We start from the raw sequence: 26,613 nt of genomic DNA, 5'->3' as shown, positions 1-26,613 counted from the left end.
TTGCTACGTTGTTGTTGCTCTCACTGAACTTCTGAATATGTTTATGGGGTGCCGTTTGTAAAGTGGCTCACACTGAAAATAACATCAACATTTTGCCACATTTAGCTTCAAACAATGTTTAAAAAAGTGTTGTGAATTTTTTTAATGTCTAAATGTCTTTTAATGTCTAGGGAGCCTTGTTGTTTACAAATACTTCACGTAGAAAACCAGTAGAGTTTAGCGCTATATATATATATATATATATATATATATATATCTATATAATATATAATATATGTATATATACATATATATATATATATATATATATGTATATCTCAAATTTTTCACGTCACTGTATCACCGTTTAGACTAATCGGATGTTTGTAAAGTCTATGAACACAATGACTGAACAAACATTACTATTTCTGTGTGCACGTTTTGTAATTAATAACATGGTTATGCTAACCGTTAACTGTTAGCCCCGTTAGTGGTGTCTGTAATAACTCATTAACTCAATAAACGGTCTGTGATAAAAAATATTTTTTCCAGCAGATATCTTAGTTACAACATGATTGAGCTAACTGGAGTAGTTTCATGTCATATCCAACAACGGGAGGCTTTTAACAGATGACGTCCTGATGTTGCTGTTAGCTATCCCTGTCAGCTGCAGCCACTGATGCTTTCTAGACATCGTGATTTACCAAAACTGAATAAGTACCACACACAGCAACACAAAACTGCTTTCCTAGCTCAATCATGTTGTAACTAAGACATCCGCTGGAAAAAAACTTTTTTTCATGGACCGTTTAGAGTTACTGAGTCATTACAGACACCGCTAATGGGGCTAACAGCTAACGGTTAGCCCAGCTAATCTACGATAACCATGTTATTAATTACAAAACGTGCACACAGAAATAGTAATGTTTGTTCAGTCATTGTGTTTATAGACTTTACAAACATCCGATTAATCTAAACAGTGATACAGTGACGTGAAAAATGTGAGATATACATATATATATATACATATATATAGTTAAACTATGCTGGTTTTCTACCCGGAAGTATTTGTAAACAACAAGGCGATTCCCTACGGACACTAACAACTCAAAGTACACGTCAAATAAAATTTCTCCAAACACGTTTTTTGTTATTTTAGGTAGTTATTATCAGGCTAATGTATATTGAAGTGTTCATTTCCCCCGATAAGTTGGTTTTAATTCGTTATTTGATTCTATAAACACAGTCTGACCAACCTGAGCTTTTATTGTGGTACCTCCGGTGACCGACAGTGTGAATTTGCATATTAGCTAAATATTTAGTTTCACCCAGAACATTTAGATTTAACATTTAACATTTAGATTTAGCACTTAGATTTAACATTTAGATTTAGATTTAATATTTAGATTTAACATTTAACATTTAGGTGCCACATTTAATATTTAGATTTAACTATTTAATATATTTCTAAATTAACTGACTTATTAATTAATTGACTTTTTTCCTCCCCATTTGATTAATTCTTTCTTATCTTGTTTATTCTCACAACATTAAAAGTGATAATAATTCATAAATACTTCAGTGTTTTTCTGAACATCTACCAGGAGGGGGCAGCAGTCACAAGCTGCACTCAGCTCTCATGTACTTGAGTAAAAATACTCAGTTACAGTCAAAGTCCTGCACTGAAAATGTTCCAGCAAGAGTTTGTTAGTTTAATCAGTAAAATAAAACTGTTATATCTTTATACATCATATGAGTTAACACTCATTAATGTAACAGCAGGATGTTACTGGTTGTTTGTCTGATTTGAAACTGTTAACTAGTGATTATATAATTATGGATTAATCCGCTGATTATTTTCTCCATTAATCACTTGATTGTAAAAATGGAAAAAAGATAATAATAATAAGCCCAGAGTGTCTCCTTCACTGTGACTGTCTCACCTCAACGTTTTTACTGACACGTCACAGTTATTATTGTCCTCAATATTTAACCTCAGCACATGTTTCACATATTAATAATATACACACACTTTATATTATAGCGTATGGACTCAGAGTGATGACTGGGAATGAGACAGACAGACAGGCAGACACACAGACACACTGACTGTCTCACGGTTGGTGGGTGTGATCAGGTCACACACCGGTAGGGCCCGGCGGGGTGGGGCGGGGTGGGGCGGGGCGGAGCTGGGCAGGGTCAGGTGTCTCCTTGTTGACGGTGTCGCACCGAGAAGAAACAGGCTCATGCTCATGTCGGGACTTTAATCACCGCTCGCACTCAGACACGCACTGGGAGAACGTGCCGCTCAGTGTGTAGACTTTTTTTTTTTTTTTTCCAGGTTAAACAACAAAACAGTGCATGTACTAACATTTTTGTAGCACTCGCACTGGTGCTACTGGATGTAATTTTCTGGTCGCACAGGAAATTATCCACTCGCAAATGCGACCAAAACACTTGCACTGTCGAGTCCTGTACAATTCACAAAATTATTAATCAGAATAATGTTTATATGCATATTAAATGTGATAGAATTCCTTTAAACCACCATAACATTACCACTCTGGATTGTTTTATGATTGTTTTATGTTTGGTCCTGATTAGCTGAGGTCCATTTTACACTGCTGGTATACTACAGCTGATAGAACACCAATTAGAAAATTCTATTCTGTCTATTTTGATTTGCCCCCAGACTTAGGAGGTTTCCATGTCTCCTTAATTATAGGACAGTAAATGCAGTTTTGAGTGTAACATTTAAATCTGCTGCATCAAATTCAAAGTTTTTGAGCTGTAGACTGTGCAGCTGTCATGTTAGAAATAAACATTAATAACATAAATATATAAATGTGTTCACCTAAAAGTTCACATGATTATTAATATTAATGCAAACAGGCCTCCCTCATCCTTATTGAAAGCAACAGTGTTGCTCTTTACTGTAATATTTTTTAATATTCTTCAAAGGCAGAACTAGGTGACATGCAATTTATCAATTTTGAGAGTCAAATAAAGTGCTTTTGAAGTCATTTAATGTGAACACGCACAGGGCCTTAAGCAGAGGGCAGGGTTAGAACAGATAGTTGTGGTACCCAGTGTCCCTGACTGAAGCTTTAGAAATTGTCAAGCCAGCTCAGACAAAGAGAGCCTGGCTCTGTTGATCTGTTGAGCTTTGTGGTACAGCTTTATGGGTTGAATTTCAGTCCCAGTCCATCCCTGTTTATGTATGTGCACCTGCAACCCAAAGGCAAGATGACACACAACATAGCTGGGACACAACAACAGTGATTTACTGCGGTCGTGCACACTGGTCCAACAGAACTGTTGGAATCTAAGCCTCACCAAGAGGTACCATTGTTGGGATCATGCCTTAACACTGGCCTGACCTCGTAATAGATCTCCAATTAAAGTATCAAAATGGCTATCAGAAATAATTAATAATTATTAATAACAATTATTAATTATGTTAAATAATGTAACTTAATTTACATTAAATCACCTTGTGGGGCACCATTCCCGAAAAGGGAAAAATGATGGCCAGTTAATGATATCAGTCTCATAAAGTTCAGTAAGCTATCAATTTGGAATTTTGATCAATGATTAAATTAAAACTCATAACCAAAATGAATAGCAAAGCCTGAAGGATTTCGAAGAATAACAATCACAACAATAACTCAATAAACAGTATTAGGTCACAACTGACAAAGTTAAGCAGTTTTGCTTAGCCTGTACGACTGCAATAATGCTAAGCCCAGTTGTTCCGTTACCAATCCTTTCTCTCTCAGGCCAGCACAGAGGTGCTGATGCATGCTTTTATCTCCTGTAGGTTAGATTATTGTAATGCCCTGCTCTCTGCTCTTCCCAAAAAGAGTATCTCAAATCTACAGTTATTACAGAATTCAGCTGCACGAGTGCTGATGAGGACCAGAGGGCAGGAGCACATTACACCAGTTTTAAAATTGCTGCATTGGCTCCCTGTGCACTTCAGGATCGATTTTAAGGTTCTTTTATTAGTTTTTAAATGTCTTAACGGTCTTGGGCCTTCTTATTTATCTGACCTGCTCCGGCACCGGCCTTTTAACCATACCACAAGTTAGGACTAAAACACACGGGGAGGCAGCATTTAGTTATTATGGCCCCCGATTGTGGAACAGCCTGCCGGAGAACCTCAGAGTTGCAGAGACTGTTGATGTTTTTAAAAAGAGGCTCAAGACTCATCTTTTTAATCAGGCTTTTAACTGATCTCTTTATTTATCTATTTTAAATTCCTCTTATAACCGATTTATCCATCTATTATCTATTTTTTATTTATTTTTTTATATTCTTACCCATCCTCTTTTTACGTTCTTATCTCATTTAACCTTTATCTTTTGTTATTTTAGTTAGCCTATAGGTTTTAGTTTTGATGCATTTTATGTCTCTGTTTTAGATCATTCTTACCTAGCTACTAACTCAATTTTATGAGCTAAATAGCTTTTTGTTTATTTGGTTCTTTTTATACCTTTTATCCTATCTTACTGTTTTAGTCCCTCAGCTTTTAGCTCCATTGTTTCCTCATGGGGGCCTACCACACTAAGAGTTGTTCCTGGTCTCCCGATGGGGGTGCCGTCGGGAGACCGCTCTGACCTGGGTGGCTGTAGGGCACTGCACCTCGGTGTGGGGCCTCATGTCTGCCCGGGTCGGGGTGTCTCTATGGCGGTGCTCCCTGTGGCCGTGGACCATGGGCCCTCTCGGTGTGGACGGCCCCCAGAGGTGGCTATTTCCTTGCCTCGGGTCTCGGTGCTTGGCCATGTCTCTTTAGTGATAGCTTGTGTGTGTGTGTGTGTGTGTGTGTGTGTGTGTGTGTGTGTGCACGTATGTGTATATTTATGTATCTCTATGTTGGGTTTTCTCTTTTCTTTTTTGTTTTCTGTTTTGGTTCTTTGTTGTTTTTAACCTCTGTGAGGCACTTTGTGTTACTGTTGTATGAAAAGTGCCATATAAATAAAGTTGATTTGATTTGATTTGAATGGATGGAGGGAAGAGTCGCTTTGTGGTGTGCTGCTTTTGTTAGCTGGCAGATGAAGGCTGGTGGTTCCAGAAGCTGTGCCCTTGTTCCGGAAGGTGCAGATCTGAGGAGGCCTGTCGTTCAGTTTCCTGGCAGAGTTAGACGTCCGGGTGCTAACTCAACTTGGGTCTCCTTGTTGCTAGAAAGTTAGTTACAAACCTTGTGTTTGGCACACTAACTTTTCTGGTGTCCAGGCTGTGCTCCTGTTGTGGGCATGCAGGTCGTGATCCAGGAGAAAGAGACAAAGAGAGTCTTTGGAGCAAGAGCCGATCAGTGGCTCAAGGGAAAGAGCAGCAAGTGCCTCCTTCAATGGTTCAGGGGCAAGAGCTGGTGTCTGAGCGGGTCAGTGGCTCAGGACAAAGAGCACAGAGTGAAGAGAGCAGAACTTCTCCAAGGCTTCCTTGGTGACATCACAGAGTGACATGTCATTATGTTAGCAGTGGCCAATCAGGTTTGAAAACTGGTCTCTCACTTAGGTGTGAAAATGAGGCACCCTGTGGAGATGAGTCCCAAACAGATATTCTTTGTTTGAAGAACGTGGTCTCTGCTACCATTTCAAATGGCAAGATAAAGACGAGGAAGCCTTCACAAGTCCAGTTTAGATTTTAACAAATGACAAATCATCTGTGGTCCAGTGAATCCCAACAGAACTCAGTACCACAAAATCACCAGCAACACAGCTCAGTGACACAAACACTCAACCTTTGAAAGTAAACAGCGACTGTTATACAACACAGCTGCTTACATGAGCCAAAAAAGCTAGAACAGCCTCCTAACCACACTCGTCCATGTCTCCCAAAAAACTAAATAACATAGCAAAGTAGAACACAGAGCACACAACCAAAACCAGCACACAGCTGAATCAAATCGTCTAATCAGTATGTGCCTGCATCTGCCACAGGCACAAACAAACTTACCGGCAAAATAACCTGAATAGTCAAGCCCTTCAGTGTCCCAAGGAAGGAACACAACCCAAGTGGGCAAAATCACCACAAAGCCTAGATCTCATATTACAACCATGGTGAGTTTGATCCCGGATGAGCCCACACTCGTTACAATCTGGCTCAAAGGCTGCAGCAGTCTTGTTTATGTGACTTGTTTACATGTGTATGCCTCCTCTGTGGTTAGGCCTATTTGTTTCTACTAACAGTCACTAGCTAAATTTGAGTGAATACACCTGTAGATTGGGGAAGCTGTGGCTCAGAAGATAGAGCAGGCCATCTGCTGATAGGAAGATTGGTACTTCAATTTCCCCTTCCTCCAGTCCACATGCTGAAGTATCCTGTGCCATCGATGGGTGAGTAAGCGCGGTCACCAGTGTTGGTGCTTTGCAAGATCATTAAATATTTTCAAACAGCTCTGTCAACACAGTACAGAGTTCCCCACTTATGAGTCTGCAGCACTATGGCAGCACAGAGGGTAGCCAAACACCATGCATCTGAACACACTACACACACTGCCCACACATCTATACAAAATTGGCAAAGCTTTCCTACCACTACCCATATTCCTATTTTTAAAGCTTGTAGCAGGTACTTTTCAAGCTAGCAATAGTCTATTTCTGTGGCGCCGGGTAGAGAAAGGCTGGCAGTCAATCACTGGGTCTGACGTCTGGCAGCCTGCTTCATTAATTTTGAGGTTGCATGGTTTCATCTAAAGTGGGTTAAAAACATATTTCAGCGCCTCCATCTCTGCACTAGATAAGTTTATTTAGAAAATCAATGGATGGATGGGTGAATTTAGGATGCACCTATACACCAAGTTAGACACTGGGATTAGGAAGAATCAATTTTGGTACATTATAGTTGGGTATGTTACAGGAGCTGCTGACAAGTGAATTTGCTCCTTTTATGCTCTTCAAAAGCAGCATTTTGATGAACGTTTTCGTGATAACATGGAACGTCTGGATGAAAACTGGTAATTAAGATACCAGTGTTTGGTCGGAATTCTAAGCAAAATGTAATTTCATTTTCCTAGAAAAAATACCTGCACTTATGTTCTTGTGCGTCCATGTGCACTTTTGTTTTTGTGTTCTCATCCTATGTACTGAAACAAACATGCCATGTTTTATGTTACCACATGTCTGTCGTAGCAAAACATGCCCTTGAAATGTCATCATTACAGTAATATTGGCCTGTTATGCATGGCTGGGTTACTAATTAACCCAATAATACTAAATACCAATTACTAATTTAGAGGGCCCTTGGGCAAAAATTAGTTGTTATTGCAGTATTAAAGGTCTTGGGACTAGATTTTAACTCAGAGTCCCTCTACTATAATGCAGGACCTGCTTAATATTATATGATAGACATTTCCAAATGTATCAAATGTATTTGGGATTAATCAAATTACTAAAACCAACTGACATGAAGTGAGCACACCCCTCAGTCATCCAGCATTGCAACTGTATAGTATTTTACATAATATAATGTCTTTTTTTTTTAAGTATTTCTTTTTCTGCAACACTTTGGCAAATGGCCTATGAAAACAAGCAGTAGAGCTTTAAGTTTATAGGATTTTCCTAATGTTACAAATAAATGCCCAGCAACAACACGTCCATGCCACAAACTGATGGATCATGCCACAATTGTGACATTTGATTTGAACTGCTAGCAATAATAACCTGTATTCAGTGCAATAAAGAAAGTCTTATGCTACCACAGATCCAGACAGCTGTATCTGCCCCCACTATACTCCCATCTTAGCCCCCAGCTTACCTTTACTGCAAAGAAAACATGGGCTCCATTGACCAACAGATCCTGATCACCTGAGCAGAGATAAGCACAGCAGTCGATCGGTATTAGAGCATGCAAACAGGGGACAGGTAGTTGTGTTTTTATCCTTGTTAAACCTAAATTTGAGCTTCATGATCAATGAAATCTGACATTACACAAGATTTGTAACTGCACTCTTTAGGTCGACCAGAAGCCAGTTACAATCATAATACTGTGCCTGCTCCCGCTCCTGCTGTGTCCCGCTCAGCCCATCCCACACACTTTAGTGTGGTAGAATTCTTTATTTGTAATTTTGTGCCACCTTAATACATGTCACATCTTATAGCTTTCCAAAGGTATTTTATGTGTCATTGTGCGAATAATGATTTGGGGAGTGTGTCCTGCAGGTGAAGTGTTCTGTATGTATGACTCACAATTTCTGTCAGTTGTACTGTATGTATCTTGAATGTTCCTTTAAATGCTTGTTGATTGCTATACTTTTGTGTTGTTGGACACCAGTGATGACTGTTGATGTGTGATTGGTGTCTTCAGTGACTCACTGGTTTCTACCACCTCCGTGTGGTTGTGATGACATGGAAGAGGGATGTCCATGCTGGAACCCAGGAGGAGCTCACTCAACCTGTCAACTGTAGGCATAGACACAAACACACCCATTTAATCAATTCAACTTACTCTAAGTAAGACAATATAATAAAATAGTAACACCATTATTTGTCAAGTGTGTCATCAAAGTGATATTTTGTCCACTTTTAATGTACAAGACATGTTAATTACCTTAGACTTTAGAGTGTTAGCATGCTTTAGAAGTACAAAACAGAAAGTACTACGAATGACTATGACCATGACTAGAGACACTTGACTAGATGTCAGTTTGCATAAAGTTTATCAGTTTGAACATTAAGGGCCCTATTTAGATAGTCTAAAGCGGACGGCGGAGGGCGCATAATCCATGTCGCAAGTGTCATCGCTATTTAGATGCAGGCTCAGTTGTCATTTTCACGCCCTGCGCCCTCGTCGTCTAACTAGCAAATGAACTTGCGCTTCTCTGGGTGTGTTGGTCTAAAAATGAGGAGTGGTCAGGTGCAGTCATGGCGCGTTGCTAGTTAAATGACGTAAAAAGCAAATGCGCCACGACCAACAAAAACCTGGTCTAAAGTCAACGGCGCAGTATTTCGCTGTTAAACAAGTTAGTAATATGCGTATCTATGCGGGTGCACAACGCGTGTGCACTCTGCTCAGACACACACGGAGCAGCCACACATATGCAAAAGATAACAAATAAAAATATGATTACAATGTGAAAGGTTATTATTGTGCACATTAAAATATTTATCAGAAACACGTCTTAATGGTCAGTCATTAATCAGAATGATCTAATCGCAGTAATAATGATCATCGTAATCCGGGAGGTCCAGCAGTATCCGAAAATACAGAACTGCGAGCAGACCTCCACGGGCTGATGATGCACAGCCTGTAAAATGAACTTGTCTTTCCCAATTGAATTGTGATCATTTTGGCATGTAAATCACAAAATCAAAGATGTGAAAATGTTTTATGAACTTTATTTAACACAACAATTAAACACAACAATAACCAGCTTCTGTGAACTAAAAACGTAAACTTATAGCCCTACAAGTACAAATGTATATGTAAAAAAAAAAAGCTTCTTGTCAGGAGAAGGAGGATGACCCCAGCTCCGCAGCCAGCGTGCAGCCAGACCAGACGGGCCCGGGTGCAGCCACGGGACCAGCCCTTCCTGCACCAGGTGGGGGGGGGGGTTCAGGATGCTGGAGAGGGAGCTGGGCTCTCTAACCTCCCGTGTTAAAATAAAATACACTGAATAATTTACAATTTGTTGACAGCGTTTCTCTTGTGCGCGCGTGCTCTCTCTTTCTCTCTCGCAGTCTCACTCTGTTTCTTTTCTTTTGACTTTTCTAAGATGACAGATGCTGAATATATACTCCCTATCTGATGCTGTGGCTGTTTGTGGTTGGCTGAGAGGGATGTGAACTTATTAGATTGCAGCTGTGTTAATCAAATCAGGTTGGGTTTCCATTACGCGTGCCAAACGTGCCAAACGGTGCCAATCCCCTTTGATCTGACATCAGATGTGACGGGACAGTCGATATAGAGATACATTTATCGTCTCCTCAGCTGTAAAACGCTCACTCTTTCCAGTTGGTAGGTCCGCCATCTAACTAGCTCTCTGCCGTGCAATCCAATCGCGCCTCTTTTAAAGGGAATGAGAGGTGACACTCTGATTGGCTTATTGAATGATACGCCCAAAACACACCCATGACTAATTCACAGAGTAAGTCCAACCCTTTTAGACTCTCCGCCATGGCGCACAGTCTGAAAACGCGCTGTCTAACTAGCAAGTGACTGGGACACGCCCATGCGCTGCACCCCTGGCGCTTTGCGTTTTAGACCATCTAAATAGGGCCCTAAATATCTTGTCTTTGTAACACATTCAATTAAACATGTCAAAAAGGATTTAGTTTAGTTTTGTTTCGTTTCTTTAGTGTATAAAGGACAATATGCACTTACATCACTCATTCATAAGAATAAAAGATATGTGCACCAGATTTAGCAGAGATGCTAATCATTGCATTCTGTTTTTAATTTACATTTTACACAGCATCCCAACTTTTTTGGAACATGTTGCAGACATCAAATTCAGAATGATTGTATATTTACAAAAAATGATAACATTTATCAGTTTGAACATTAAATACCTTGTCTTTGTACAGTAGTTAGTTGAATACAGGTCAAAAAGGACTTGCAAATTATTGCATTCGGAATTTATTTACGTTTTGAACAGCGTCCTGTTTTTTTTGGAATTGGGGTTGTAATTTAATCCTCTAATATTTAGTATTAGTAGGCTTATAATTGAATTAACTACACTAAACAAGATCCCCCATTTCATTATCTTTTAAAATCTCTGCTAGCTCGACATCCTGAATATAGTTTAAGAAATCTTATCAAGGGACTTTTTGAACAGACAGAAAAAGACTTTTCAAAGTGGTCAAATCTCCCTATTTCACTCAGTGGACGAATAAATGCACGAAGAATGAACACCCTTTCTAAGGGTTTAAGGACGTGGATAAAATAATTTCCAACTTTATCTGGCACTAGAAGCCCCCTCCAAATAAGGAAAGATTTCTTACGAAGACCCAGGGCAGGGCGGGATGGATTCTTCCTCATTTGCGATCTCTATGTGCTCTCCTTCTGGCTCCAAGATCAGACGCCTTCCTGGGTCTTTTTTGAAAGAAAGAGTTGCTCCCCAACTTCTTTATTAGCCATACTCTATTTGTCTTTATCTTCCTCACACTCATATTCTACAAATAACCCAACAGTTTCACACTCACGTAAAATTTGGACTGTGGTTAGGAAAAATTTTGGGTGGAATTTTGACTCTCTACTGGCTCTTTTGGTCGCTTATCACTCTTTTACTCCATCTCTTACTGATGCAGAGTTTTGACTGTAAAGAAGGCATTCATTCCTTCAAGGATCTTTTTATTGATGGTATATTCTCATCATTTCAGCAGTTACAAATTAAATTTGGCATATCACAAACTCATTTTTTCAGATATTTACAGGTACGTAACTGTCAAGCAAAACAATTTGGCCAGTTGAATCTATATTTTTGTTAAATCCACTGATCAAAGGTGGCACCTCTGAAATTTATAATGCACTTTCATGTTTAGATTGTACTGCCTCCCCAGATTATTTAAAAGTAGCCTGGGCAAATGATTTGGGGGTTGCTATTTTGGAAGACTCATGGACAAAAGCCTAATTACTGGTACATTGTTCCTCAGTTTGTGCTAGACATGGACTTTTGCAATTTAAAATATTGCATAGACTTCGCCTATCAAAAAAATAAGCTCTGTAAAATGTGTCCAAAATCCAAATTAGCCCAGCGTGTGGGCAGGGCTTGTAGGCAATTACCAGCCTCACTAGCCCATATGTTCTGGCACTGCCCAAGAATCACAACATATTGGCAAAATATTTTTCAGTCACTATCAGACATTCTGGGTAGACCTTTGAATCCTGATCCACTGACTATTTTATTTACTTTACTTTTTTTTTTTATTATTTCAGATAGAATGATTAATAGAACTATGACTTTTATCTGTAAATATCATATTTTGCAAACTTGTGCCTTTTTCGATACATGTATGGCAACTCATCCTTTAAAGTGTCTTTTATTTTTGACTTGTTGAATATTTTCTTTATTTTTGTATCAGAAAAGACAAAGAAAAGTCTGCACACTTTAGCTCCCTTTAGGTGCATTTATTCCACCAACCTGGAGTGACGTTTCGGGCCACAGATGCCCTTCTTCAGACTGAGAAATATAGCTGTAGGACGCCATTTTTAAAGCTCCAAACAGGTCACATGACCAATAAGACCATGGCAATACAAAATAGAAAGAAATATATAACACTATACACAGCACAAAAGAAACAAACATCAGGCTGTGAGGCCATACTCAGTTGGCTAAATGTATAGAGGCGCCTCTATGCAATATTCGATATTTAGGATGATAGAAAAATACATTTTTTAATAAACCAAGTTATTATGTTTAGTACATCAATTTTTTAATTATTATTTTTTTTTTTATATATAAACATTTTTTAACCACCATTTCGGTGTCAATAACCCTGGGAAAGAACACAGTCAGCCATGTACACACACACAGGCGCCTCTATATATATACATTTAGCCAACTGAGTATGATGGCCTCACAGCCTGATGTTTGTTTCTTTTGTGCTGTGTATAGTGTTATATATTTTTTTCTATTTTGTATTGTCAGGGTCTTATTGGTCATGTGACCTATTTGGAGCTTTTAAAATGGCGTCCTACAGCTGTATTTCTCAGTGTGAAGAAGGGCACCTGTGGCCCGAAACGTCACTCCAGGTTGGTGGAATAAATGCACCTAAAGGGAGCTGAAGTGTGCGGACTTTTCTTTGTCTTTTCAGTTTTATTCATTTAGTCCAGCACCTTTTTCATTTTTTGGATGTGCGTGGCTGCTCTGTTTGTATTCACTGGACTATATTTTTGTATCAGAAATTCTGTTTTCACATTATACGGTTTAAATTTGACTACCCCAATAAAGAGAGTTGGAAAAAAAAGAAATCTTATCAAGTGAAAATTGCACACTGCACTGGCAATCAAATGTGCTTGTTTCAAGCAAAATAATTCTCATATGTAAATTGTTTTTACCTAATTTTTTAATGGCTAATTTTTGCAGTGTACTGATCATACCACTATCTTAAAATATTCAAATGCCAGTGACAGGAAACATTGTTTTATATTCATACATTTCGTGAACACCCTCTTAAATTGCAGCTGATTATTTAACTGTAACTGGTCCATAGAAACATCACAAGGCCGGGATGGCCAAATCTGAACAGAACTGAAGAGTATAGTTGCGTTTTTCTGCTTCTGTTCTGGAATATAGGGATGTCATTTATGTATGACCTGAACCGTCAAAATATGTTTAGATACTACTAAAGTGCTTTGCCATATATTTTGTAGGAAATCTGATAGCTCCCTGGATTATTTTCAGTGGAAAAAGTTTATCCACAACATTCTTATACCACACAATAATCACAGAGGCGAGGTCAGAGTAGATGGCTGCAGTAAAACAAAAGACAAACAAAAACCAACTGGTGTCTAACTGAACACAAGTGCAGTTATGTCCAGACTAACAAATAAAGTATGATGCTTTTGCCCTGAGAAGCTAGGGTTGGATGTGTACGCTACCCAACTGGCTTTGAAAACTACGAAATAACTATTCATTCATTCATTCATTCATCTTCTAACCGCTTCATCCTCTTGAGGGTCGCGGGGGGGCTGGAGCCTATCCCAGCTGACATCGGGCAAGAGGCAGGGTACACCCTGGACAGGTCGCCAGACTATCGCAGGGCTGACACATAGAGACAAACAACCATTCACGCTCACATTCACACCTACGGACAATTTAGAGTTATCAATTAACCTAGTCCCCAATCTGCATGTCTTTGGACTGTGGGAGGAAGCTGGAGTGCCCGGAGAGAACCCACGCTGACACAGGGAGAACATGCAAACTCTGCACAGAAGGGCTCCCACACCCGGGATCGAACCGGCAACCGTCTTGCTGTGAGGCGAGAGTGCTAACCACCACACCACCGTGCCGCCCGAAATAACTATTTTTACTAGGAATTAACTTGGTGTCTTACCCTCAGCTGTGGCATCCAGCAGGAGTTTCTCTGCACGGGGAGCCTGGGGTGTGTCTGCCCTGAACAAGTAACGAGTGATGGGAGGTTGCAGGCCCTCCTGCCCACTTGTCACCTCTGCCAGCTCACAAAATAGAGTCACCCTCTCCTGCAGGAGCTCCAGCATTTCCTGGTCCTTCTGCTGGAGGTCAGCTGTGAGTGATGGTTGACAAGTTATAAATGGTGCATCCAAGACATGACAACAAATACTGCCTTTTTTCAATTCAATCAATCAATCAATTTTATTTATAAAGCCCAAGATCACAAATCACAATTTGCCTCACAGGGCTTTACAGCATACGACATCCCTCTGTCCTTAGGAAAAAAAACTCCCCCCAAAAAAAACCCTTTAATGGGGGGAAAAAACAGTAGAAACCTCAGGAAGAGCAACTGAGGAGAGATCCCTCTTCCAGGACGGACAGACGTGCAATAGATGTCGCACAGAACAGATCAGCATAATAAATTAACAGTAACAGTAACATCTAGGGAACGCTCAACATCTATATGCTGCCACTTGACATAAATACAGATAAAACATTTATGTGCTAGGTACACACACATACACACACACACACTACTAACACAAACAAAAACAACAATGTGCTCAAATCTGCCAGTGCATGAAAAAAAGTGGTTCATTGATTACTACACAGAGACACCACAGAGTGGTGTGGCTGTTGTTGGTTTAATCCAGTGATTCTCAATGTTTTGTTTTTTTGTGTCAAGGACCACTAAATTGATGCATATTAGGTCACAGACCTCTGATGTAATAAGATTTTGCTTCAGAAACCTCTATCTGAAAAGATTTTAGTTGTTAGATTCGATTCTATACTTGTCAACTACAGTGTTTTAAACAATGAAAATAAACAATTTCACATTTTTCTGGGGACTCCCTGAAACTCACTCAGCAACCCCTGGTTGAGAACCACTGGTTTAACCCATGGGAGATTAGTTACATCACCAAACCAAATGTTTCAATGGTTACTTGCAGTACTTAAGATTTAATATACAGTTAGAAATGAGTGCATTCTGTGGTCAAGGTACAAACAGTGTCAAACACAAAAAGAAAGAGGAGAAGGTACTGATGCATTTTAATAATTATACCCATGGTGTGATATGCAATGTATTGTCAATTGAAAGGTGCAAATGGACACAATAAACTTGAATTTTCTCTGGGCAATGTGAATTGACATGACAAGACATGGCAAAAAATACCCCCTCCTCCTTCAAAAGAGAAAACACTTGACACATGACATGACACAATGTCAGACTGATTAATGAACTTTCAGACAACTTTTATTGCTTCTACTTAGGATTTGCTTTAAATCTCAACTCAGTGGGAGAATACTGCAGCAATAACCATTTGTAAACACTTAAAGGAATACTCCGACGATTTGGGAGTTATGCCCTTTCTCTATCGTTTTCATAGTGAGAAAACATGATCGATATCTTTTTTTGTGTCTGTACGTCCAGTGGCTGGGTCTCAGTGGTTAGCATTGCGGTTTAGCTTAGCGAATACAATTGAAGTCTATAGGGGGTCAGTAGCCTACAGTAAAAGTGAACAAATAAATGTTACAGAAACCCTGAAGCTGGCATTTCTGCACGTGCATTTAAAATAAACGTGTTTAAACATTAATTCGAAAAACGAGAGCCCTTTTTTGTTGTTTTAGAAGAAGTTTGATACACGAAACTATAGTGTGTTTACGTCTTGCGCTGTGATCCGCGGAGGGATACACCAGTGAGCAGGCACAGGCACAGACGTAGCCTGTAAACAAAGCTCAGTTGTTTATTTAGCCTAACAATATCTCCGGACTATAGTAGCTGCAATGGACAACTTTGAACGCGATTTTAAAGAGTTTCTTGTAGCGGACACAGATCCATCGCTTTCCAAGTCATCTTCTAAAAAGAGTAGAAGACTCTTGTTTTTCGAATTAATGTTTAAACATGTTTGTTTTAAATGCACGTTTAGAAATACCAGCTTCAGGGTTTCTGTAATGTTTATTTGTTCACTTTTACGAGTAGGCTATTGACCTCCTATGGACTTCAATTGTATTCGCTAAGCTAAGCCGCATTGCTAACCGCTGAGGGGGTCTGCCCATTGGTCCAACAGCCCATTGGTCTGACATCCTATTGTTCCGACCATATTAAACCCATTGTTCCGAAGTCCTGTTGTACCAAAATTATCATGATGCCCTGTGGTTAAGGTCTGGTTAGGTTTAGGCACAAAAACCACTTGGTTAGGGTTAGGAAAAGATCATGGTGTGGGTTAAAATGAAAAAGAAAGTGGCAAACACATAAGCCGTGAGCCTGCTTCGGCTAAAGCCTTTCCCAGCTGACCCAGAGCCGGTTGCGGCGCACCATCAAGGCAGAAATACGCCCGCCGGGAGCCATTCAGCACTGCGGAGAGCTACCCACACAACCCGGACACCAGATTTAAAAACAGGAGGTTATGGTGTTTCATTCTCTCCTCTCTATGACACTTGTATCTCGACCAGTAGTCTACTTTTGTTGCGTTGCTGATCCTCTATGGTACACAAATACAGTATAGCCTAGTAAAATCACATATCGGAACAACAGGACGTTGGACTAATGAGAGGTCGGAACAATGAGAGGTTGGAACAATGCTACGGCACCCCACTGAGACCCAGCCGCTGGACGTACAGACACAGAAAAGATATCGATCCTGTTGTCTCAATATGAAAATGACAGAGAAAGGGCATAACTCCCAAATCGTCGGAGTATTCCTTTAAGCCCTGTCAACTGCCAAAAAGAAAGTATGAATATTATTTTAAAACAGAACATGAATTCATAGAAACAGAAAAAATAAGTCATGATGATGCAAAAATGCATATTTAAAAAATATGTGTGCCCACTGAAGAGACATACAGTAAAGTGCCATATGTAAATGATCCTTTGATTGAGTCATTAATGTTGTCTCCTGACCTTTGAGTCTCCTTAGATGGGCTTTGTGTTCAGTCTCAATGAGGGGGAACTCCTCTCTTGATGGGCACCTGAACACACCAAAGCACAGACCACACAAACCTTGTCATCAATTATGTAATGGATATTTTTCTGTTTGTTTTTTGGACTTTTGAAGTTTAAGGTTTATTACAACTTGGGTGTAACTCCCATAGCTCTGGTTGTTATTCCAGGCAGTGTTATTTTTTTCTTTTTCGTGTTCAAAATAGTAATGACTAATGAAGTGACGTGGAGCCCAGTAGAGGGTAGAGCCTTTGTGAGATGGAACATTGGTGCATGTAAGCCTGACTTCCAAATGCTGAACAACATGCCTAAATATAGTAGTAAACATTTCCAAATAATCAATCTGATATATTAAATTGAAAAACAGGTTCAAATTATGCTAATAAATTGCTCCTGTATTTATTAGGGTCCGGGCAGCTAAGCTGCCAGGACACTATTGTAATCCTAGGTATTCTTCTTTCTTCTTTCTTCTTCCGAGGAAATCATACTTCCCATGGGTGAAAACTCACCAAACTTTGCATAAAGGTCCAGTCTCATGCCAGATATCCTCAGCTGTAAACTCAACCCAATAGTCCTGATGGTGGCGCTACAGCAAGCGTCTAAAGTTCAAAACTTTGAAAATTCATAACAAATCAACCGTACGTGCTACAACTTCACAACTTTCACCAAACTGTAGCCCCAATACTGAAGAAACTTTTGTACATTTAAACCTATCTCCTCCAACAATTTTTGCTCAATTGACACCAAACTTGCTACAGAGCATCTTCAGACTGTCCTACAAAAACTACGTTTCTCAGATTTTTGATTTATCAAAATTGAGCCTACAGTGCATCAAAATGTTTGACTGTAAACGGTACTGTAAACATATACATGCAAATTCTTGTTGAATAAATCTTCAATGTTCATGAAAAAAATGGCAAAATTCTAGAGTCATGGTAGATGATGTGTGGCAAATTTCAGAATTTTATCTCAAAAACTGAATTTTTGACAGCATTTTGAATTTTGCTTTAATGTGAACAATTGGAGTCAATGTAAAAATTTTAAACATCGGTTTTTCACTTATGGAACAAATCATTCCTACAAACAAATTACCAACAGCTCCATGCTGTCTAGATGCAATATGTGTATTTTCAGATTTTTGTCTTAATAACTGAATTTTTTACAGTGGTTTAAAATCTGCCTTTCCATGCACGGATGGCTGCTTTCCTACACAACAGTGAATGGCTTACTCAATTTGTGAAGCCACTGTAGAGTTGCTACTTGCCAATTAGTTCAGAGCGGTAGATGACTGTCTTGGGTTCCAGAGGTTGCGGGTTCGAGCCTCAACTGGTGCAGTATCCACATTGTAATGTCATCATCTTCTTGTGCTCTACCTTATTGCGCTCCATCTTATTGCTTAAAGTTGCCTGAATGTGACTGATCACTGTGCAGCATCTTCAAGTCTTTTTTCTCTAGAAAATCTGCCTTCATGAAAATAAACCAAACTTTGCATGAAGGTCCAGTGTCAGTATTTCAGTGTGAAACCATCTGAGGCTTCTCACTTTGCACATAGCTCAACTAGTGAAACATCAGTTTTTCACTTATGAAGCAAATCAGTCATTGTTAAAATAAATTACCAACATCTCCATGCTGTCTAGATGCAATATGTATTTTCAGATTTTTGTTTCAATAATTTTTAACAGTGGTTTGAAATCTGCTTTTCCATGCATGGATGGCTGCTAAACCTGCACGTCTGGCTTAGTCAATTTGTGAAGCTACACATGAATTGTCACTGACTAATTAGCTCAGTGAGATAGAAATTGATCCTTAGTCTCAGAGGTTGTGAGTTCAAGCCTCAGCTGATGCAAAAGGCAGATTGTGTTGCTAAATTCCTAAATGTCTTCCAATTCTTCTGCTTGTTGCTCAGTATTGCCTAAAAATGCCCAGACCCGACCCATCGTTGCGCAGCAGCTATAATATGTCCATTACTCTTGCTTAAGGTAAATTCTGAATTTGTGTATTACCACCATTAAAGGGCCAGCGTGTAATATTTGGCATGGTTTATTGTCAAATCTGAATCTGAATCTGAATATTCTACCCATTAATATGTTTATATAAGTGTATAATCACTATAAAATAAAATTCATTTGGTTTTTGTAGCCTTATAATTATGCTTTTAAATATATATATTGCAAGGGCCTTGCTTTAGAGAGGTCGCCATCTTGCGCCGCCATGTATGTACGGCAGCCCGAGCGGACAATCCAGCCAGCCAGAGAACGTGTTTCGCGTGTATAAATAAACCAACGAAGACAGCGGAAGGAAGGAAGGAGGAGGAAACAGCAGAGAGTGTTAGTAGTTCATCAATAGAGAGTAGTGAAAAGTTGTTTTAGTTATAAAGTTTGCAAATGGACCACACTTACCACGCAACAGGAGAGAATGAACCCGAACCGTCATCTGCGAGGAAAAGAAGACGCAACTTCACTCCTTGTGATGCACTATGCGGCGCTTTTCCTCCTGATGATATATCTCCCCAACGATGGTAGCACCGAATCCTATTCTGTGCAGCAAAATGGGAGCGGAGGATTCAGCCTCTCTTCTCGCCCGCTCAGCATCCAACACATGGAGTTCCTCATCTGTGTGCTCCGGCTCAAACAGGTATGGTTCTGGATCTGTGTCCGCTACAAGAAACTCTTCAAAATTGCGTTCAAAGTCGTCCATTGCAGCTACTATAGTCCGGAGATATTGCTAGGCTAAATAAACAGCTGAGTTTTGTTTACAGGCTACGTCTGTGCCTGCTCACCAGTGTATCACTCCGCAGATCACAGCGCAGGACGTACTGAAAATTTTTGTCTTATGTCAATAACAGACAATAGGATAGCAGTAACGTTACTCCTGTGTACCCTGCTGATTGGAACAAAACAACCAACAAACAACAACTTAGCTGTAACTCCAACTGCTGCTCTCTCCTCCAGCTTGCTCATACACACACCAGCAAGTGCACTCACACAGCCCTCATCCCCGTCACACTCGCACCCCACCCCGTACCTATACTCATTCAATCACAAATATGCCATTAACTCACAGAACATTGACATTATAACAGAACATTTACTGTAACATTTACTTCTGGGGCAGTGGACAGTGTAGTAAGCTGTCAGTCAGTGTGCGGGCTGGAGATTGGTGGAGCAGAGAGGGGAGGGCTGCCCTGCTGGGTACTGTAAGTGAGTATGTGTGTATGAAGTGTGTGTGTTACGCTAGAAGAGTCAGAGTTTGGGACGGAGTCTTTTATGTGCTACCCCCTGGAGTGTTACTGGAGTTTTTGGAGTGCTCAAATAAACAGGCCTTTTTCCCGAATGCTACTCTGGTCTCCTGCTCGTGAGTGATTCATTACAATATCGTAACATGGTTTAGATTTCTAAATAAATATTCACCTCGTCCTACTCCTGAAAAACTTGTGTCTGCGCAAGGCTTTTTGTCCTACGAGGCCACCGTCATTTACCCGACGGGAGGGGTGAGCGAGTGAGCCCTGCAATCTAGAATTTGACCACTGATGTCACTGTTTTCAACCCATTTTACACACTGGCCCTTTAAGTGCAGATCCGATCTGCAATCTGACAAACTGCTGAAAACATTGGTAAAGAGAGCATTACAGAACCCATGGTTCAGGTAAGAATGCATTCTGGAAAAACTAGGGGTGTCCTGATAAAGTTTATTTGCCCCCAACCCAAGTTATTTAATACTGAGTATTTGCCGATAGCGAGTCCCAATCTGATACTTATATTTTCCTAAATAACACAATATAGATTATACAGCTGTACAGTGAACATTGAAATGATTCAAATCAAATATATACTGTATGCTTGACAACTGAATTGCTCTGCATAGCATTAAGAAAAAAATCTCTGCATCCCAGCTTTTCCTTATTATTCATTTATCTATTAATGTATTCATTCATTATTTACAAAATAAGTAAATAGGTATAAAATAACAAACCCTCTTTTAATCTTCTTAGCTTTGTCACTATCTTGAGGGAATGTCTCTGTCCCATTAACCTTCCTGTCATGTTCCGTGTCAAATCTGACCGATTTACAACATAAAACACTATGTTATTAAAAATATTATACCCTATATTGTGTTTTACATCTGATTGCCTCATGCCTTATGATATCCTCCACACTGTGCACTTGAAGATATAAAAGTGATGGTCACCACTTTCATTGAAATTTGAGTGGTTTAGTCAACCTTGTTAAAGCTGTGGTGACCGCCATAGGAAATGGATGGGTATCCAGATTATATTGATCCATCAGATGAGAAAACATCCCCATACACACCACCCCAACACACACACACTATGAGGGGTGAAACGTATCAGCAAACACGCACACACTGCATTCACTGTGTACTTGATACGTGTACATTACATGTGCAACCATCACCGTGTACTTGCTTCGCGTCCACCGTGCGTGCATTCACCGTGTACTTGCTTCACGTCCACTGCGCGTGCATTCACCATGTACTTGCTTTGCGTCCACTGCGCGTGCATTCACCATGTACTTGTTACACATGCAATGCGTGTGCAATGCCTGCACACGCCTAAACGTGTAGTTATTAGACATGTGTGCGTAGACACGTCATGTGATCGCAGGGGTCAAAAGTGTCAGCTCGAAGCAACAACGTGTCGTGTTACGGACGTGTGACACGTATATATATATATATATATATATATATAGGCTATATATATACTGTATATGTACATACAGGTATATATATATATATATATATATATATATATATATATGTATTACACTGTATTCTGATTGGTCAATCGCGGCATTCAGAGGTCTGATATTACTGTGTATGTCGCATGTCATACGAAAATTATTATACATTTCAATAGAATAAATTTGCCTGATTAACTGAAAACAATTATAGGTACAATAACGAAAAAAATAATAGCCTATCGAAAATATAAGTCAAGTCAAGTAAATTGATCATCTGAAAAAAGGCCATTTTACTGCGCTGAGACTCACAGCGAGCAACTGACACTGAAGTGTCCCAAAATGCGTGTGACAGATCATCTGTTATATTACTTGCAGCTTTATATCAAAGAAAAAATGTGTCTCATGAAATTGTTATATTTTTAATGTAAACTGTTAATTTATGTCTATTTAACGTTTAGAGTGATTCCAGCGTATGGTAGTCTGAGTAGATTGTTAGTGAAAATATTTCCCCATAATTTACACGAAGTATTAGATTTTTAAAAGGTATCAAACTATTTGAATGCATTGCAGAGTAGAGAGTTTCACCCTCCTGGTCACAGGCTGAGGTGGATTAAAATGAGGTGTGTTAATTCAGCACCATGGACAGCTCCATGGATTTATCATTAAACAGCGACCTGCTCCACCTCAATCTGTGATATCCACGGATTTGGGTCATTCAGTTTTAATTATTAATTAATAGCGTAATAGGGTACGGGCGGATTAAAACCAGCGGACCTCTGTGTCATACTTTCCCAAACTATAGGCTTTATTGTTTATTTATTGTTTCCTTTAGTTAACACTCATATATTAGATATGATCAATATATCCTTATTAACAGGCTATGTACCACAGTCTTTTAAGGTAGCTGTAATTAAACCTCTGCTAAAAAGCCCACCCTGGATCCAGAGGTGTTAGCCAACTATAGACCAATATCTAATCTTCCCTTTATGTCAAAGATCCTTGAGAAAGTAGTCGCAGACCAGCTGTGTGATTTTCTCCAGGATAATAATTTATTTGAGGAATTTCAGTCAGGATTTAGAGTGCATCATAGCACTGAGACAGCACTAGTTAAAATTACAAATGACCTTCTGATTGCTTCGGACAAAGGACTTGTCTCTGTACTTGTTTTATTAGATCTTAGTGCGGCGTTTGACACAATTGACCATCAAATTCTACTGCAGAGACTGGATCACTTAATTGGCCTAAAAGGTTCTGCACTAAGCTGGTTTAAATCTTATTTATCTGATCCTTTTCAGTTTGTTCACGTTCATAATGAATCGTCCTTACGAAACAAAGTTTGTTTTGGAGTTCCAAGGTTCTGTGCTCAGACCAATCCTATTTACTCTATATATGCTTCCTTTAGGTAACATCATTAGAAATCACTCTATAAATTTCCATTGTTATGGATGATACTCAGTTGTATTTATCGATGAAGCCAGAAGAAAGTAATCAATTAACTAAACTCCATAATTGCCTTAAGGACATAAAAACTTGGATGAGCACCAATTTCCTGATGTTAAATTCAGACAGAACTGAAGTTATTGTTCTCGGCCCCAAACAACTCAGAGACTCTTTATCTGATGACATAGTTTCTCTTGATGGCATTGCTCTGGCCTCTAGCACTACCGTAAGAAACCTCGGAGTAATATTTGATCAAGATTTGTCTTTTAATTCTCATTTAAAACAAACCTCACGGACTGCATTTTTTCATCTGCGTAATATTGCGAAAATTAGGCCTATCCTGACCCGAAAAGATGCAGAAAAATTGGTCCACGCTTTTGTTACCTCGAGGCTGGATTACTGTAACTCTCTGTTATCAGGTAGCTCTAGTAAGTCCTTAAAAACTCTCCAGCTGATTCAGAATGCAGCAGCACGTGTACTAACAGGAACTAAGAAACGAGACCATATTTCTCCTGTTTTAGCTTCTCTGCACTGGCTCCCTGTAAAATCCAGAATTGAATTTAAAATCCTACTGTTAACTTATAAAGCTCTAAATGGTCAAGCTCCGTCATATCTTAGAGAGCTCATAGTGCCTTATTATCCCACAAGAACACTGCGCTCTGAGAACGCAGGGTTACTCGTGGTCCCTAAAGTCTCCAAAAGTAGATCAGGAGCCAGAGCCTTTAGCTATCAGGCTCCTCTCCTGTGGAATCATCTTCCTGTTACGGTCCGGGAGGCAGACACCGTCTCCACATTTAAGACTAGACTTAAGACTTTCCTCTTTGATAAAGCTTATAGTTAGGGCTGGCTCAGGCGTGCCCTGTACCAGCCCCTAGTTAGGCTGACTTAGGCCTAGTCTGCCGGAGGACCCCCCTATAATACACCGGGCACCTTTTCTTCTTCTTCTTCTCTCTCTCTCTCTCTGGTATTCTATTACTGCATCTTGCTAACTCGGCCATTCTGGATGTCACTAACTCGGCTTCTTCTCCGGAGCCTTTGTGCTCCAGTGTCTCTCAGATTAACTCATATCGCAGCAGTGCCTGGACAGCGTGACGCGTGTGGCTGTGCTGCTGCCGTGGTCCTGCCAGATGGCTCCTGCTGCTGCTGCTGCTGCCATCATTAGTCATTAGTCATACTTCTACTGTTATTATACACGACTATTGTCACACATGTATACTGCCAGATATTAATACATACTTTCAACATATTGTACCACAGTAGCCAGAACTATAACTATAATATTATTACTTTCAATAATGTTGTTGTAAGCTACTGTCATTACCTGCATCTCTCTCTTCTCTCTGTCTCATTGTGTCATACGGATTACTGTTAATTTATTATGCTGATCTGTTCTGTACGACATCTATTGCACGTCTGTCCGTCCTGGAAGAGGGATCCCTCCTCAGTTGCTCTTCCTGAGGTTTCTACCATTTTTTTTCCCCGTTAAAGGGTTTTTTTTGGGGAGTTTTTCCTTATCCGCTACGAGGGTCATAAGGACAGAGGGATGTCGTATGCTGTAAAGCCCTGTGAGGCAAATTGTGATTTGTGATATTGGGCTGTATAAATAAAATTGATTGATTGATTGATTGATTGTGTGTAGAACCACTTTCTACAGGCGGTGGCTGGCTTAACTTGTCAATAATGCGCTGAGAAAAATGTTTGAAGTCCACAAAACGTAATTTATTACAAAAAAAAGCTCAACAAAACAGGTTATTTTCTGTCAAACATTTTTTTAAAGATGTGCACTCCATCGACAGAAAGCACCGCACGGAGCGAGGCTTTTGAGCGGGCTCGGCTTTCAGTTATAACTGACAGGACCGCAAATATGACAAAAACACTTAAGATGTCATACTTTAAAACAAACTCTCAACTGGCCGGCTTGTGGTGCTGGTCTGACCCGGCCGTATGCAGTGGAGGTTCCAGCACCGGAACACCAAGCGGTTCACAGCGTGACAGACACCCGCACACACAAAGCTGGAAAGCGGGAGGACACTCCTAATTCCCCGGTCCTTAACTAACCTCCACCCTACCCCCAGAACTTCTCCACCTACGCTGGCTGTGTTCGCCCCCCCTCCCAGCCGTGAATACAATAAAAGTGGCTTCGTCGGGCACTTTACAGCAGCTCCGCTTCCCTGAGCCAAACTGTCGCTCGCTCGGATCTCCTTTCTCAGTTCGTGCCCTGCAATCAAGTCCAGCTATGTATAGTCTCGCCACCAGACAGTCAGAGATCTCCGCCTTCTGATAGTCTGGGAACACTCCTTTCTAAAGTGTGTTTAACACACTGGCGAAAACGGCCGGCAACAAAGCAACACCTCTTGCATTTTTGAAAAGGACACGCCTTCTCGGAAATGTGCGCTCCTCCTTTTCTCATCCGCAAGGAAACAAACACACAGAGAGCTTGAAAATGGATGCTGAGAGGTTTAACTCCATTTTATCAAACGTGTGCTCATCTGTAAAGAAAATATTTTTTCCAGCGGATGTCTTAGTTACAACATTATTGAGCTAACTGGAGTAGTGTCATGTCATATCCGACAACGGGAGGCTTTTAACAGATGACGTCCTAATGTTAGCTTTGCTGCTGTTAGCTGTTCCTGTCAGCTGCAGCCACTGACATCGTGATTTCCCAAAAATGAATAAATACCACACATAGCAACACAAAACTGCTTTGCTAGCTCAATCATGTTGTAACTAAGATATCTGCTGGAAAAGATATTTTTTTCACGGACCGTTTAATGAGCTATTACCTATTACAGACACTGCTAACGGCTAACAGGGCTAACAGCTAACGGTTAGCCCAGCTAAACATGCACACAGAAATAGTAATGTTTGTTCAATCATTGTGTTTATAGACTTTACAAACATCGGATTAGTCCAAATGGTGATACAGTGATGTGAAAAATGTGATATATAGGCTAAATATATATATATATAGCTAAAAGCTCTGCTGGTTTTCTACCCGTAAGTATTTGTAAACAACAAGGCGATTCCCTCTATAGTCCGGCCATACAGATGAGTTATGGCCTTGTAAAAGATTATGTTTGTTTCTTTTAGTTGGCGAGAATGTGTCGCCGCAAACGCGACAAACACCCACTAACTTTGACAGCGGTTTCTGCGAGCGTGGCTGAGCCATTTTGTACCGCTACACGTGTTTCTAGTGGGACTATGTTTACAAGCACAAGAGTTCAGCGAGCCACCGAAGGACCGCCCTGCAGATTTACTATTGGTTCTGCAACGTAGGGAGTTTTTTAAACTCTGAAATTGTATCCGCCCATCTAAACACAAAATCAGGGAGAAAGTCATCAGTCTTTAGTTAAGCAAAGCGTCAAAAGACTGACTTGTGAGTCTAAGCTGTGTATGATCAGCCCAGAGTCAGATCCACAGGTGAACGCATTGTCTTTGATTACTTGTCGCCATGGCAACCGGTCCGCTCAACCCCAGTT

General features: G+C 40.1%; 1 protein-coding gene across 2 annotated transcripts in view; it reads right to left on the bottom strand.

Moving 5' to 3' along the window:
* Positions 1-26,613, bottom strand: part of LOC125904253 (rho guanine nucleotide exchange factor 2-like) — a 281,117-nt gene that overhangs the window by 40,022 nt on the left and 214,482 nt on the right. For both annotated transcript variants that reach the window (XM_049601541.1, XM_049601542.1), the window contains exons 15-18: positions 16,956-17,023; positions 13,977-14,165; positions 8,295-8,381; positions 7,738-7,787 (exon numbers count right to left, since the gene is read on the bottom strand). In XM_049601541.1, coding sequence (XP_049457498.1) covers positions 7,738-7,787; positions 8,295-8,381; positions 13,977-14,165; positions 16,956-17,023 — 394 coding nt within the window. The remainder of the gene's footprint in view (positions 1-7,737; positions 7,788-8,294; positions 8,382-13,976; positions 14,166-16,955; positions 17,024-26,613) is intronic.

This window comes from Epinephelus fuscoguttatus, linkage group LG17 (genome assembly GCF_011397635.1).
Source record: "Epinephelus fuscoguttatus linkage group LG17, E.fuscoguttatus.final_Chr_v1".
NCBI lineage: Eukaryota > Metazoa > Chordata > Actinopteri > Perciformes > Serranidae > Epinephelus > Epinephelus fuscoguttatus.
Note: the sequence above shows the minus strand (reverse complement) of the source record. Positions and strands in the feature narration are given on the sequence as shown.